The sequence below is a fragment of the Jaculus jaculus genome, chromosome 4 (assembly GCF_020740685.1).
Source record: "Jaculus jaculus isolate mJacJac1 chromosome 4, mJacJac1.mat.Y.cur, whole genome shotgun sequence".
Lineage (NCBI taxonomy): Eukaryota > Metazoa > Chordata > Mammalia > Rodentia > Dipodidae > Jaculus > Jaculus jaculus.
In genome coordinates this window covers 77,228,373-77,243,578 of record NC_059105.1, presented here as the reverse complement: position 1 = coordinate 77,243,578, position 15,206 = coordinate 77,228,373, and the positions used below count along the sequence as shown (strand labels likewise).

The 15,206-nt window shown below is 34.8% G+C and overlaps 1 protein-coding gene across 5 annotated transcripts in view; it reads right to left on the bottom strand.

Moving 5' to 3' along the window:
• Positions 1–15,206, bottom strand: part of Kcnh7 (potassium voltage-gated channel subfamily H member 7) — a 461,887-nt gene that overhangs the window by 986 nt on the left and 445,695 nt on the right. For all 5 annotated transcript variants that reach the window (XM_045147424.1, XM_045147428.1, XM_045147426.1 and 2 more), the window contains 3 exons: positions 13,163–13,426; positions 7,604–7,772; positions 1,045–1,237 (listed from right to left, as the gene is read on the bottom strand). In XM_045147424.1, the coding sequence (XP_045003359.1) occupies positions 1,045–1,237; positions 7,604–7,772; positions 13,163–13,426 (626 nt within the window). The remainder of the gene's footprint in view (positions 1–1,044; positions 1,238–7,603; positions 7,773–13,162; positions 13,427–15,206) is intronic.

Sequence of the window (15,206 nt, the reverse complement as noted above, 5' to 3'; positions counted from 1 at the left end):
ACCAACATTTCCCTCCTAAGATGATCAAGACATGGTGTTTCTCATTATCAGTTTACATAACAGTCTTAGACAATTTCTAAAACATTTATTTCACTTTGAAGCCAGGTTAAAAAGACCAGTTTTTTTTTTTTAATATTCGCTTTTAGTTAAGTTTTTAAGACAAAGCTGGGATAGGAAATGTGTTCACTTGATAACTGGTTGGACCTAACAAGAAAAGAAGAGATGAAATGAAATCAGCGTTCCTGTCAGATATTGCCATCTATGTCAACTGAACAGAAAGAATGGACTATATAGTTTTACATGTTTTCCAGCAATTAAACACTAGTTAAAGATAACTTTCATAGTTTGGAAAGATTGTAATTACTTTCTTACTGGCACATCACCTTCTGATACCACACTGTTTCACTTCCTAGAATTCCACATTAAACTCCCACATGTAAGAATTTTCTACTAGATTATTCTGTAAGTCTTTATTGAAGTACTCTTTCTTGCTTCAATTCCACATGATGTTTAGCTGAATCTAGTTCCTCAAATGGAAATCCAAGGGAGTTAGATATATTAAGAGAATTCAAAATGCCTACTGGGAGGTCTTCAGAGGTATTTTCACACTCTGCGTATCATTCAAGTGAAAGAAATTTAGAGCTTTCTGGTGTCAAGTGGGGCCCAGAGGACTACCATTCTTACTGCATTTGAACCTTAAGTCTAGTATTGTCAACTATTCCTTTCAAAGAACCCACCCTGTTTATTGGCACTATAGCTAGTTATAGCTATTTCTCTGTTGTATCTGTTTTGGACCAAGAGGTATTTCAAATCTCTATAGTCATATGACTTTCCACGGGTTGATTCTTGAATAAAACATTTTTTTTTCCTTTTTCAACTTTGAAAGGAATAAAATGCAAAATACAGGGCCAATTAATGTAAATTCTAGCTGAGCAGAAGTAGGAATAAAATCTATTATATTCCTTAGCACCTTGGATGGGTCTTAGGTGATCCCTAGAATCATGCTCAAAGAGACATTTTTGGATGTACAGTGTCTACACTCACTTGTGAAGAGGGGCTGAAACTGCGGTCAGTCTTAATGGATGCCCTGGGGTGACTGGCTCTCAGCAAATGGAGTGTGGGCCTCTGATACTCTGCTCCCGCAGTCACCATGCTATAGGCTGGGGGGACCACCGTGGTTTGTTTCTGCAGCAGCTGTAAGATGGTTTGGATATCTGTTGTCACTTGTGATTCAAGTCTGCAAAACAGAAGAGGGTAAGAGTCTTAAAGCTTGCAACAGCATCTGAGAAAAATGTCAGCTCTGCCCACAGTTTTAATGCAGCACTGCTTTAAACAGAAAGGACAGAAGAGGGAGCACAGAGATTTTCTCCTGACTGATGCTTTCTACTTATTACTAATCATTCCAATGAAGACCACTGCTTTCCATGCTCGTATTAACAGGAAACCAGAGGAACTGAGACTATAGTTTTACTAGTTTGTATTGATTTTAAAATGTAAAATACATTTAGAATCTAATTTTAATCAGCATTTACCTTTGCTTTTTAAAGTAGGCTTTTACTCAATTTCTTGGGAATATTTTTGTTTTACTCTTTAAAGACATTGTGAGGACCTTTCTTTTAAAAGCCCATCTCAGGAAAAATTCTTAGGTGTCTCAAAGGTATATCTGCATTACTTTATCTTGTTTTTTCTTTAGTCAGCAAATTCTCTATATTATTCATCATATTCCTTAATGTTCACAGCTGTTGTGTTAAATTCCTTGCCTACCTATAGTCCAAAGTTTGTGTTTAAGAAATAACTGAACTAAAACTTGCTTTCTCTAAAATTTACAAGTAAATATGTGACTTGTTAACGTCATTCTCATTTTAAGTTAAAATTCAAGAGAAAGTGGCAAAATATAATTGGCCCAATTTCCCTTTGCTGCATGTCTTAATGGAATTAAGATAAGGGATTTCAGGGAGATAGGAACACAGTCTGGACAACATAACTCCAGAAAAGTATCATTCAGCTTATTGATAGTGTATATTTATAGTTAGGATTTATCTTTGAATGAAAAAATATAAAGAATGGTAAATCTCAGACTTAATTTTGCCAATTAAAATACATGTGGTGTTTGTGTAACTTGAAGTGAAATTAACCATGGATTTAAAAACAAAGACCCAGATAATAAGAAAATAGAGTATTTTAATTATATTGATTTTTGCAATTATAGGGTCTCTTTCTATAAGGAGGCTGGGCTGACATAGAAATTACTCCTCAGTCTCTGGAGTTTCTGGGATTATAATTATGTGTAGCCATACAAGCTCTTTAAAAAAATTTATTGACAATTTCCATAATTATAGACAATAAACCATGATAATTCTCTCCCTTCCCCTCTTCTGCCTTCATGAATCCACTGTTCATCATATCCACTTCCTCTCTCAATTAGTCTCTCTTTTATTTTGATGTCATCATCTTTTGCTCCTATTATGAGAGTCTTGTGACGGTAGTGCTAGAAACTGTGGGATCATGGATATCAAGGACAATTTCTGTCTGAACCATTGCATTTAAGCAGTCCTACCCTTCCATTGGCTCTTACATTCTTTCGACCATCTCTTCTGCAATGGGCCCTGAGCACAAAGCTCTTTTTTAATGTTAGCTAACACCCCATCTCTTCTTTCCTTTAATTGTATGTCATTGAGTTATTAGATGATGAAAACATTCAGAGGTAGGACCAAGTTGGAGCACATGGGTCCCTGGGGTGTGTCATCTGGGATTATAGTTTGCTCCCAGAACCTAGTTTTCATGCTCTCTGCTCTTTGTCACTATGAAGTGAACAGCTATTCTCCACTGTGTTCTTCTTCATGATGCTCTGCTCCCCACTGGTCCAACAGACCATGGCATGTAACTTCTGAAACCAGGAACCAAGGAAAGCCTTTCCTCCCTTTAAATGAGTCTTCATAAGTATTTATCACAGCATACAAAAAACTCACTAAAATAGCTCCTGCCTACTTTGAAAGCACCAATGCTTGTAAACCTCGTACTTCTTACTGATCATTCTGAGACTCAGTGAAGTTGACAAGCTCTCTGTGCTATTTAAAAAATTTAGAGATTTTTTTAAAATTAAATACTTGATGGATATTTGGATAGGTAATTCAATAAAAGGGACTTCTATACTAAAAACTTTTTTCACTATGCAAAAGTTTGCATTTTCATGTTTTATTTTCAGTGTCTATTAGTAATTTCAATAAAGTTAATATAGAATTTGTGAGACTAAATAATCCAAATTACTTAGGAAGAATTTAAAAAGGCTGAAACACAATCAGGTTTTGTTTTGGTTTTTAATACACAAAATTACCCAGTTTTAGGACTTTTTTGTTAGTATAACTATAAAGCTGTGGAAAATGACTGTTTTCAATCACTCAGAGACTCCCCTATATCACACGTGATACTGCGTAGGATGAGGAGATGAAAACATGGTGGTGAATAAATATGGTATCTGATCTCTCAGTGCTGTCGGGATCTGACCATTTCAGATGGAAAACGAAGGGCATGTGTAAACACTAGCTGAAACATGTTCTAAATATAGATCTAGAAGCTCTGGGTGTTCTGTAAAGCAAGAAGCCATTACAAAAAGGTTTTGCATTTTTAAGTATGCTCCTTTGACAAGAAGTATTCGGCATTCCTAGGAGCCTATTAAATTGCACTAGTTCCTGACCCATTAACTTAGGTTCCATATTTTAACAAAACTTCTGGGTATCTGAATTCACAATAAAGTATGAAAAGCTCTTTTGTAGAATTAAATATCAATAATTTTACTATGTAGGTATCTAGGCAAACTATAAAAATATATTAGAACATGTCTTATATAAACTTTTAATCATGCATATCACTTAATTGTCCATTAATATAGAAAAGAAGAAATAGCAGGGGCCATCCTAGGCATGCTGTTTATATTTGGTTTCATTATATTGTTGATTTATGAGTTTTATATTTATGAATATTTATATTTTGAGAATGAGTCTTAGGATTAGACAACAGCATACAGATTCACGCCAAACATATTTGAAGACATACCAAACATGTAGAAAATATCCCAGAAATCATCCAGAAAAATAGAGTCAGAGTTAGACTAACTGCTTCAAACATGTTTTCCATATATTTTGCATTGTAAGGCAAAGTGGTAATGTTGGAAATTCCAGAGAAGCAAAAATATGTTTTTGAATTCTAAGCTGATTTAGGCCCTAAAATATTTATGCAAATACCACTAATAATTTTAAAAATTTAATCAAAAGTAATATTCATGGTCACAATTCAAAACATATTCAGAAGCAGATACATGCTGAGGTTATGTTAAAGGAAATTTAATTACATTTTTATTTGTAGAAAGATGTCATATAAAATATGCTAACATAAGAAAATAATTACCATTATTAATGCATGGTTACAAACCAAATAGATCCTAGACATATATTGCTTAAAACTTTACACTTTGCTTTATAGAACCTATTGAAAGCAAATGTTTTAGTAATTTGTGACATATCTTAGTAGAAGTGATTGTATCCTATGACAGAACAGTAAAGCAACACTCTAACAATAATCTTGAAGAAGGATGAAAGCTTTAGAATATATGTCAAGTAAGAATATTCTCAAATGAACACCAGTAATAGAGGTTAGGTTCTTTGTTGATCAGGTATTATCCGGCTAGCTACAGATACATCTTCCACTGTGGGTTGTATTTGGAAACCCTCTAGATTGAAATTCTACACCTTCAGGTTCAATCGATCACAGATTATTGATCAAGAATATTGAAAAGTATTGCATCTTTTGTGGTTATATGAAAAACTATTTGTTATGATTCATGAAAGAGTTCAGCACAAATATGTACACAAAGTTCATATTGTATTAGGTACTATAAGTAATCTAGGGATGATTTCAACTATACAGGAACTTTCAGCTTTGGTCAGAGAAGCCATCTTCAAAATAGCCTCTACCCATACTCATGCAAGTAACCATAATTAAACTCAGTGGGACATACATGATGCACATACCCAAAAGTAAAAAAAAAAAAAAAAAAAAGAAGACATCAAAGTATACAAGGGACTAATTGGAAACAAAACAAGTTTCCATAAAAGGAGAATGGGGGAAGGGTTTGAGAGGAGGTAATGAGAGTGGCTTATGATCAAAATTCATTACAATAATTTAAAAGTTTAGTATTTGGTAGCAAGTACCATTAATTCCAACACCCAGGTTAAGGTAGGGGGTTTGTCATGAATTCCAGGCCAGCCTGGGGTTACAGAGTGAATTCCAGGTCAGCCTGGGCTAAGTTGAAACCCTATCTTGATCAAACAAAAAATAACAATTTAAAAATAAAGTATTCAGGAGAATATGTGTAAGTTAGATGCCATTTTACATAAGAGGTTTGAGCAAAAGGAGATTTTTGTTACTTTGGGGACATCCTCAAATGAATCCCTTGTAGAAACTATGAGATGACTGTACATTATTTCTGTTCTTGCAATAGCAGCATTGTAGGTGGTATAAGGAGGAGGAAATGAGGGAGAAAAAGAAGAGAGAGAGAGAGAGAGAGAGAGAGAGAGAGAGAGAGAGAGGGAGGGGGGAGAGAGAAGGAACATTTAAATGATTTCATGTAGTAACAGATAATTTAGAGGCATGGTTATCACTTACCTAGGCTAGCTAATTTCAATTACTGTGTTAGTGTAGTGCTAAAGAAATCACTGTTGTCTCTGCCATTACTTACAACTACCACCACCATGAGCATGGACAAAATGGATAAAGTTAAGCACAGATGAGAAGTAACTGCATTTAGTTTCTTTTCTGACACTATGGTCAAATACATGATAAGAAGAAACTTAAGCAATAAATTCAATCCCCCAATTTGGTCACTAATTGATTTCATTTTGCTGATTAATCTTGTCAAGTTGATGAGATTTAGAATCATAATAGAAGCAAACCTCTGGGGTTTGTCTATGAGGGAGTTTTTAGATCAATTGCAGTGAGAAGAACCTTCCTAACTGTAGTTGGTACCATTCCGTGCGCTGAAGGTCCTGGACTACATAAAAAGGAGAAAGAGATCTGAGCACCAGCATTCACCTTTCTCTGCTTCCTGACTGCCAGTTGAATGTGACAAGCTGCTTCATGCTCTTATTTTTATGAGTTTTCCTTCAGGATGCACTATATCTTCTTGAACTGTAGGTTGAAATAAATTCTTTCTTCCTTAAGGTGCTTCTTAATAGAAATTTTATGACAGTAGTAAGAAAAGTAATTAGTACATATACCTAGAATATAATCTTATTCTGGCTTCACATGTGGTCTGTGTACAGCCCTTACATCTGTGTGACATAGTCAGTAGACGCCATAGGAGTTTAGGTTTGTCTGTGAACCTCTCAAGGGAATCTTCAGCTCTGGTCTTACAACCACACTACAGTTATAGAAGGCTGATGTGGATAAGTGAACTTTGTCTACATTAGGATTGAAGTAGTCTCATTCTTTCACCATGCTTGGTGCATATTTGAAATATATTAATAACCTCTTTTTTTATTAGTTACAGACATACTCAGTATATAAACATCACTTGTTCTTACCATCCTTATCTTCATCCCTGCCCCCTCTAAAGGGATCTTCCTCATTGGGGATTCTGGTTATTCCCATAGGGATTGTGGGTCATGCATTTTGGAGGTGGCCTTCAGTTATAGGGAAGAAGTAATATCTCTGTATAAATGCTCCAACTTGTGGCTCTAACAACCTTTCTGCTCCCTCATCTGTGAAATTCCAAGCCATGTTGGGTTTTAGGTCTACTTCAGTGATGGGCTCTTAGGATCTTCCAGATCTCTCGATCGGGAGGAGTTGAGTGTCATCAGTGTCTATCTTCTTCACCCTTTTAAACTAGATTTAGTAAATCCTTGATGTGGGTGGGTTTTACTTAAGCCACACAGTGTTCTTTCTGTGACCATTGGAGTATTGTGCCTAGTGGGACACGTGAAGTCCACTATGGATGAAAGCAAATTCCCAAACACACTATCAAACAAGCAAGTATCATAGTCATATTTTTCTGAATATTTCTGACAAATTTAACTTTAAAGTACCAACACAGATTAAAAAGGGTTATTCTCTACAACCAAAATTATTTCTCATGTTGTATCATCTAGATCAAAGAAAAAGGGGAAATGGAGAGGCTATAGCCTTTAATTTATGGAGTCCATTCACATTTTCTGAAAAATTCACTAAGTAAATATTTAAATAACTGTTTTGAGTATTTAAATATGATAAAACATGACTAGCTTATCAGCAACAACTAAATATCATAAGAAGAGAATTAGTAGAATGAGAGTTTCCATTAAATTAAACAAATTATTTTGAAGAAGCACAAAGGTGGCTTTTAGGTAGTCAGTTCAGATGATTTATTAATTGTATGATGAAGGAAAAAACAGAATTCATGCTGATGAAAGTATGAAGTGTCCTAAATAAATAAACCTTGTATCAGATTATTCTCTCAACTTCTAGATTTACTTAATATGGTGTCTGGGTAATTTGGGATTACAGTAAGTGTGATTTGCTATTTATTTCAAGGATTGGGTTTGTTCTCCTTTTGTCCCACTACCACTTGTACCTGTTAAGTTGTTCTTGAAGCAAATCTAATCTTTGCTCCACTTCCCCATAGGTGAGGTCACTTTCCGTTTCAGAGATACCCCAGGCAGCTCGCTGAAGTACTGAGGGACTGGGCTCTTCAGGCTGAGCCCCTGCACGCTCTCCTTCCCAGCTCTGCATGTCAGTGATATCTGTACAAGAGAGCAAATAGACATCAACTTCTGTGGATACTCCTTTGCCCTAGTGGTACACAGACACCTTGAAAGGATCTTCAAGTATATGAAACTCAGCAGACAAGAGAACCAAAGCTATTCAGAAACATGGCCAGGTTCCACCACCAACTGTCCAGAATCATGTTTTAACCTATGTTTTATCTCCACCATTCATTTTCATAGAATTTCAAATCTACGGCAGGTAGTGAGACTTGGTTAAGATTTTCTGTTCTCTGTGAGTGCTGAGAAGATATGGATGGACAAACAAAAACTGATATGAAAGCATTGATTTTTATGTTAGTGAGTTTAGGATGGAAATGGCACATTTTGTTTGAATTGCTTTGCCTACCATTTAGAGTTTTAGGACTCTTTCCCATGGAATAATTTGTATACATTAGGACTTAATGTGGGCTCAAGAGGAAAGGAAATGCAGACATTGTGTGTGAGAGGGGCAGGAATGCTCTTCTCTTACTTTTCTTATACCAACATCAGTATAGAGCATTAAGTCACAACCTGTGAAGAAGAAAAGAATATTCAAAGTTCTCTGGTCTTAAGCTACTATTTCATGTTTTTAATGCTTCCTTGCAGCCCCTTCTGTACTTTCTTTCAATATAACCCAATTGCTTTCTTGATTTTTTTTTTTTTGATTATGGGTCTTTTATTATGAGGAACTTTTTAGTGTGAGTATGCTTTAAAATAAATTGCTTACCCATTCAAAAGTGCTTTTCCAGTGTTCTAAGTATCTGTTATGTGCTAGACACTGCTAAATATGGAGGAACTAAAAGACCAAGGCTGTGAACTTGACGAATTCAGTGTAGTAAGGTTGTGACCGTTTTCATACAGATTAATATTCTGAATGTTTTCCAGTTCACCATTTGTATCTTCAAGCTATCATTATCTATGTCAAACATGTATTACTTTCTCCTAAATTTTATTATAGGTTTTGGGTGCCTAGGCAATTATATATTAGCCTCTACAAAATGAATAAAGGATTAGAAAATAAAGCCAATTAACATTCAACTGGAATTGAGATTATATCAGAGATAAAGTATGGAAACTTCTTCACAGGACACCTTGAAGGAAGGTAAGATGAACTCAAGCTGATCTTTGCTTCCACATGGAAACAAATTTGAATTAGGCAATCTGAGTTTGGATTGATAGACTTAAAAAAAGTTTTGACATACTGTAGCTATGATTAAATATTGAGAAAAGTTATTACATAAAGTTAGGGAATTTCCATCCTCAGCTATTTTAAAAAATTGGAGATAAAGCAAGTGAATTGAGTAGGATTAGCTATGAGTCCAGAAATAGGGACTAGAATGTTAGATTTTCTTTGCTGCAGCTTGTTTAACTGTATAGTAAGGGAACATATGTGAATTCCCTTTCTCTATGCAGAAGATAGAAAATCATCTCTATGCTTCCTTCATAGATTTCCCCTCACTATCTTTTACTACTGAACACACATAAAAAAATTTCTCCAATGAGGCGGTTATAATTTCTACCTCAGTCAGGGAGGCTGCAACAAAGAAATGAATGTAACCAAGCATAGCCTGAAAGAAACATCAAGTCAGTGTTCATTGTTCTGTAGGAAGGACTTAACAGACTTCAGAGACCTTGCTGTGACATCCATCTCTTTGCTTATGGCATATTTGCTCTGTAAGATCCTGGCGTTTAATGTTGTTTTAATTTACCATTTACTTTTTAAAATTTTGCTAGGCATGCAAAATATAAGTGAACATACAAAAATGATGTATGATTTGTTGTTCACAGACATTTGAACCAATTTAAGATGCAAGCAATAGCATGGGATCTTAAAAACTAGATGTTCAGCTTTTGGCCAACAATGCTAAATCAGCACTCAAAGCATGAACAAATGGCCTGGTAATGCCAGTGATGGCCCCCATCAGGTCTTCCCCCACCACCCACTGCCAATTCATGTGTGAACATTTCTTTAGAGAATCAATAGGATAACAGCTACACAATGTCCTTGTGAATCTTGTGACAAGAGGCCTCATCAAATTTCCACTTACACTTAAAAGGGCCTCATTTTAAAAATCATCCGTGCTAGACTGACTTTTAAATGAGACTATGAATCCCATATAAAATTTGGAGGATACTGCTTTTTCTTCAATGCTTAAGTGAAAAGGATTATTTTAGCAGAAATGAATAAAATGTATACTGGAAGATTGAAGCTTCTTTGATCATAATTTAATTTTTTTTGAAATCTAGAGGTATATGATTAGCTTGTTTTAAGGGCAGTATAAAAACTAGAATTGAAAAGGGACAAATCCTGGTTAGTTGTCTTAATCAAATGAGCATCTTTGTAGACACTTCTAAATATAGCTCAGATTAAATCTGTACTTGGTTGCCTTGGAAAATGTTGCTATAGTTGCAAGATACATTTCTGCAAATGGATGAGCAGAGGCTAAACTTTCAATTTGCACTGGGTTCACAGTTTCCTTCTAGTCAACTTTTGACCTCATTATTAGGAACCAGATCGATTCAATTTTTTTTTTTTTTCTTTTTCCTTTGGCTTAAATGATCTTTTCTTTTGCCTAAAAGAGTATGAAAAATGCCAAGAATATGAGGGAGTGAAATTTCCTATGGATGGTGAAACTAAACCATGGACATTTAGTAGGTCAAACTGCTGTAGTTATAGTTTCACTAAAGTTCTTAGACATAGTATTTCATTTTGAAAATCATCAGAGAATCAACTTTGTAGCAAATCACACTTTTTCCAATTTTCCCTTGCTAAATTATATTAATTAGTAATGTTATGTGTGTCACCTTGAGTGAAGCTAAATGCTATCATTTATATCAATGATATGAATATTTGGCTATATAGTATTAAGATGATTATGTATGACTTGATGTGGTTTACATTAAAAATTAAAAAAACTATACACTTGTAGTTATTAAATCATTGAAAGCTAATTTTTATTGGGAACATAGAAGAGATAATTAAAATTTTGGAGAATAGAAAAGGAAAATATGAAGGGCATTAGAATTTGCTATAAGGGAACTCATTATAATGTCAAATAAAATATGAAATATAACTTAGTGACTTGGCACCCAAAAGTATAAAATTCAAGAAGAAATTTTTTGTTTTGTTTTGCTTGGAGGTAAGTTCTCACTCTAGCTCAGGCTGACCTGGAATTCACTATGGAGTCTCAGGGTGGCCTGAACTCATGGTGATCCTCCTACCTCTTCCTGCTGAGTTCTGGGATTAAAGGCATTCTTGAGAAAGTTCATATTTTGCTAAACTTTAGATATAGTAGAGATTGTTCACCAGCTCCTCAGAGCTTCTGACTTCAATGATGCAACCTCTTCCTATTTTTAGTATTTCCCAAAATCTAGTTTCATAAATAACTAAAATGAGACATTTAATAATCACATTTAATATTCCATTCTTTCCCTGTGATAAATGAGGGACTATTTCCATGCACTTCATCAAGATTTTAGATCTGCTAGAGTACATTTGCATGCATTCTTAGCTTACATCCATGTGAGGTCATTGCAAAAGCTGTTATGACAGGAAGGGAAAAGGAACTCTTGAAAAATATGAATTCTATACACTATAGACTCCACAAACTTTTGTTAGAGATTAGTCTTTGGAAAAATGGTTATGGTGATAGGCAATATTTACATACTTGATGTCATTATTTTTCTATCCTTCCAAGCCAAAGCTTTCTATTTTTCCCTTGTGTGCTTATTTATTTTTTGTTTTGTTTTTTGTTTTTCAAGGTAAGGTCTCACTCTAGCTCAGGCTGACCTGGAATTTACTGTGGAGCCTCAGGGTGGCCTCCAATTTACAACAATCCTCCTACCTCTGCCTCCTGAGTGCTGGGATTAAAGGCGTGCGCCATCAGGCCCGGCTGCTTATTTACTTTTAGTTTAGAGAGAGAACGAGAAACAGAGAATGAATGAATCATGCCAGGGTCTCTTACCAATGCAGATAAATCCAGACATATAACCCACTTTATGTAATTGTCCATATGTGGGTACTTGGGAATTGAACCTGGGCTTGCAGGCTTATGTTTGTAAGAAAATGCCTTTAATCTCTGAGACATCTCTCTAGCCTGTTTTCTTCACTTTTGTTATATTCTTTTTATGTTTTGTGATGACTTCTTAATTTATATAATATTTCTGGGGTTATATTAAATAATTAAAAATTTAAAATTAAATCTAGGATAAAATACTATATGGAGCTCGGGATTTTAATCCTAGAGAATTTCATTTACATATTACCTTGTTTAGTACTTGTAACCAATGAATTAGTTAGATGATATTAATTTTATCTTTCAAAAATGGATTAATCTGGGCAGAGAGATGGCCCATCAGTTAAAGAAGTCTGCTTGAAAAGTCTAATGGTCTAATAGTAGTTACTCACTACCCTTATAAAGCCAAACATACAAAGCGGCTCATGCATATCTGGAGTTCATTTACAGTGGCATGATGCCCTGTTATCATGATGTCATATTTATCTATCTATCTATCTATCTATCTATCTATCTATCTATCTATCTATCTATCATCTATCTATCTATCTAGTATCAGTTATCTCTTAAATAAATTTCAAATATTCATTGTTTGGGTTCTGAGGTAAGATCAAGTCATATACTTAGACTCATAAATGAGGTCGGGGGCAAAGCTATTCTTAGAACCCAGGCAGTTTGACCCACATCTACAGGTACATTTAATAGCTAATACAGCTGGATATACAGATCTAGCTCCTGGGATGGTAAATCAACTATTGTTCTTTGTAGACATTTTTCAATTTTCCCATTTCTCATCCTTCATAGGATCTGCATATATGAATCAAGAATTATTGATCAACACATGTATTTTCTCCAATAAAACCTCTTCATTTGGGTGGTCCTTGTGTAAATATGTTAGAGTCATCTTAAAAATATGCTTTATTTCAGGAAATTGATCCTTTTTATCATTTACAGTAAAATGCAGTTCTGCTTGGCATATTATGCAGTGTAATTTCATGGAATTTTCATAGTTTAAAGTTATAAGATTAGGTTTTAAGTATGTTTGAAGGATAAATTGGTTGATTCTCTTAAAATAGGCACCAAGCCTCTTGTTCCATTGGAATCCATTGCTTGAATAGGTTTTTCACTTGGCACAACACTAAGTCTGGTTGGCCACAAATCCTCTCAAGCAAAAATTGCTTGCAAATGATTACCACTTAGTAGAAAATTATGCACACACTGTATACATGACCTAAAATATACACACTTTACCAACATTTCACAAATTCAAACAGTTTTAACATATGGCTTATGTAGTTCTTATTGTGTGAAGAGTTACCATCCCATAGTTACCAATGGAGAGAATTAACCTGATTCTGGATCCTTGATTACCTTTGCAAGACTGACTTTTCTTATCTATGCGAATTCTTCCTGAGGTGGGGATGGTTTCTTCAAAATGGAGCCCAGAAGCTTTTCCTATTCTGGGAGTAGAATCAACTATCCCTGAGAAGAGGGGCTTCTGCTCGTCGTCAATGGAGGAAACAAAAGATGATGATCTACTTTTTTTCTCTTCAAAGTGTTTCTTGGAACTCTGATAATGTCTTATAGTATCTGTAGAGTCCTCAGGATCATTTGTGCTATTTTCTTTGCCAAAATCTATTAGAGAAAAATTATTTTTATTGTAAATAACCAAGTGTGAGAATTTATGCATGTCACACTACCTGGTTGTAAGCAAGCTACTTAAATATGTAGTTGCTTAGAAACTTTTTAAATTCAAGAGTTATCTGCTTGCCTTAGTGAAATAAATTATTCATTTAAAATCCAGAAGGAAATATGCAGTAGGAGTTTGACTCAAGAGAAACTGCACAATAACTTATAAACTCAGTTATGCATGGTCAACTCATATTTGTAGTCTTAGAAGCAGGTATACCATCTCTTTAGGGAAATGAAGAGTCAAGGGGAATGTGTCCTAATTCTAAAATATCACCACTAAGCAGTTTGCTATTAGTTTCTAATCACTGGGTCCTATCACAGATGACAGTCATTCACAGAACGGAAAGGTTACTTTGCAAACCTCTTTCTAGTAAAGGCTGGCAGGCTATGTCAGCTTTAGCTGAGTGTGCGAATGGTCCTGACCCTCTAGACAGTTTAGTTAGGTAGCATATTGTGAAGCATCTAAAGCTTAAATACAATAAGTGAGGTAGGTTTGTACCTAGTTACATGAAAGCCACTGGTACTCATTGGCTGCTGAATAGTGAAATGTCAGAGTAATTTCAGCACTGGAGGTTGAGTTAGAACATATTTTAGCAGGAGTAACTCAGAAACAAATCTCAGAACTTGTTTTTATTAGTGTCCTGGGGAGACAGTATAATTCTCCATCTGGTTCCTGCTAATAACTAACCAACAAAACTCCAAGAGGTATGTCATTTTCTAGAAAATGTTAAAGATAACATTCTCATCTACTCTATGCTTGGGTGTGCTCACTTTGTCATTTATAGAAGGTCAAATGAACTCATTTAAGGCCAGTCTTGAGAAACTTCCAACTACTTCTCAAACTTCCTGTACAGTACTGAAATTAAACAAATTTTTCCCTTTTGTTAAAACATGATGATTTAAAATATGAAAAACCAGAATGTAGTTCAAAGTATATAAATGGTGTTTAAAAATAAGCTTCCTCTTACATCATTATTGAGGAGTTTATGGCCTTTCAGTTAAAATCTAGCAAATTGTTGCTCAATTTATGTTTTTGAAGATTCCACACCTGTTCAGTCATTCCTACATTGTCAAAAATCCATAGACCTGTTCATTCTCGTGTTGTGTCTACTTATGATACCCTGACTTACATTTTATCCCTCATCCACTAATATAATTGTATGTATCAGATCAGATCCTATAAAGGTAATTTTCCACAGCGTCATTGATCTGCCAGACTTTCTCCACCATTTCCATTGTCTTATTCAACTCCTCCAAAGCTAAAAATCCCATTAACAATCTTCACATTTTAAACATATAATTTCATTCCTCAAAAAAAAAAAAGTTACAAATTTTATGTTAGTATAAAGAAAAAGGTTAAAACTTCACTTGCCCAAATTATCCTTATCTCTGATTAGTGTATGGCATGGGTTCCCTAAGTCTACTGAAGGCCATGACTTGAGTACAGTGGGATTTGCACCAGTTCAGGCTTCTCATCTTCCTGAAAATGACATTCTTAGAAATATTTTCATAGAGTCATTCTAAGCAAAATTGAATAAAAAAATAACCATTATTGTACATGCCACCAATCTAAGTATGCACAATTATACTAAATGCCCATCACAGACTAAGAAGCCATTTTTTGTCTGTCTTGAGGGGTTTTTGAATTCTCTCTGAGTTTTTAAATCCTTACACATGGCAGACTGCTTCTTACTTTCTACAAGGACCTCCGTGTTAATTTACT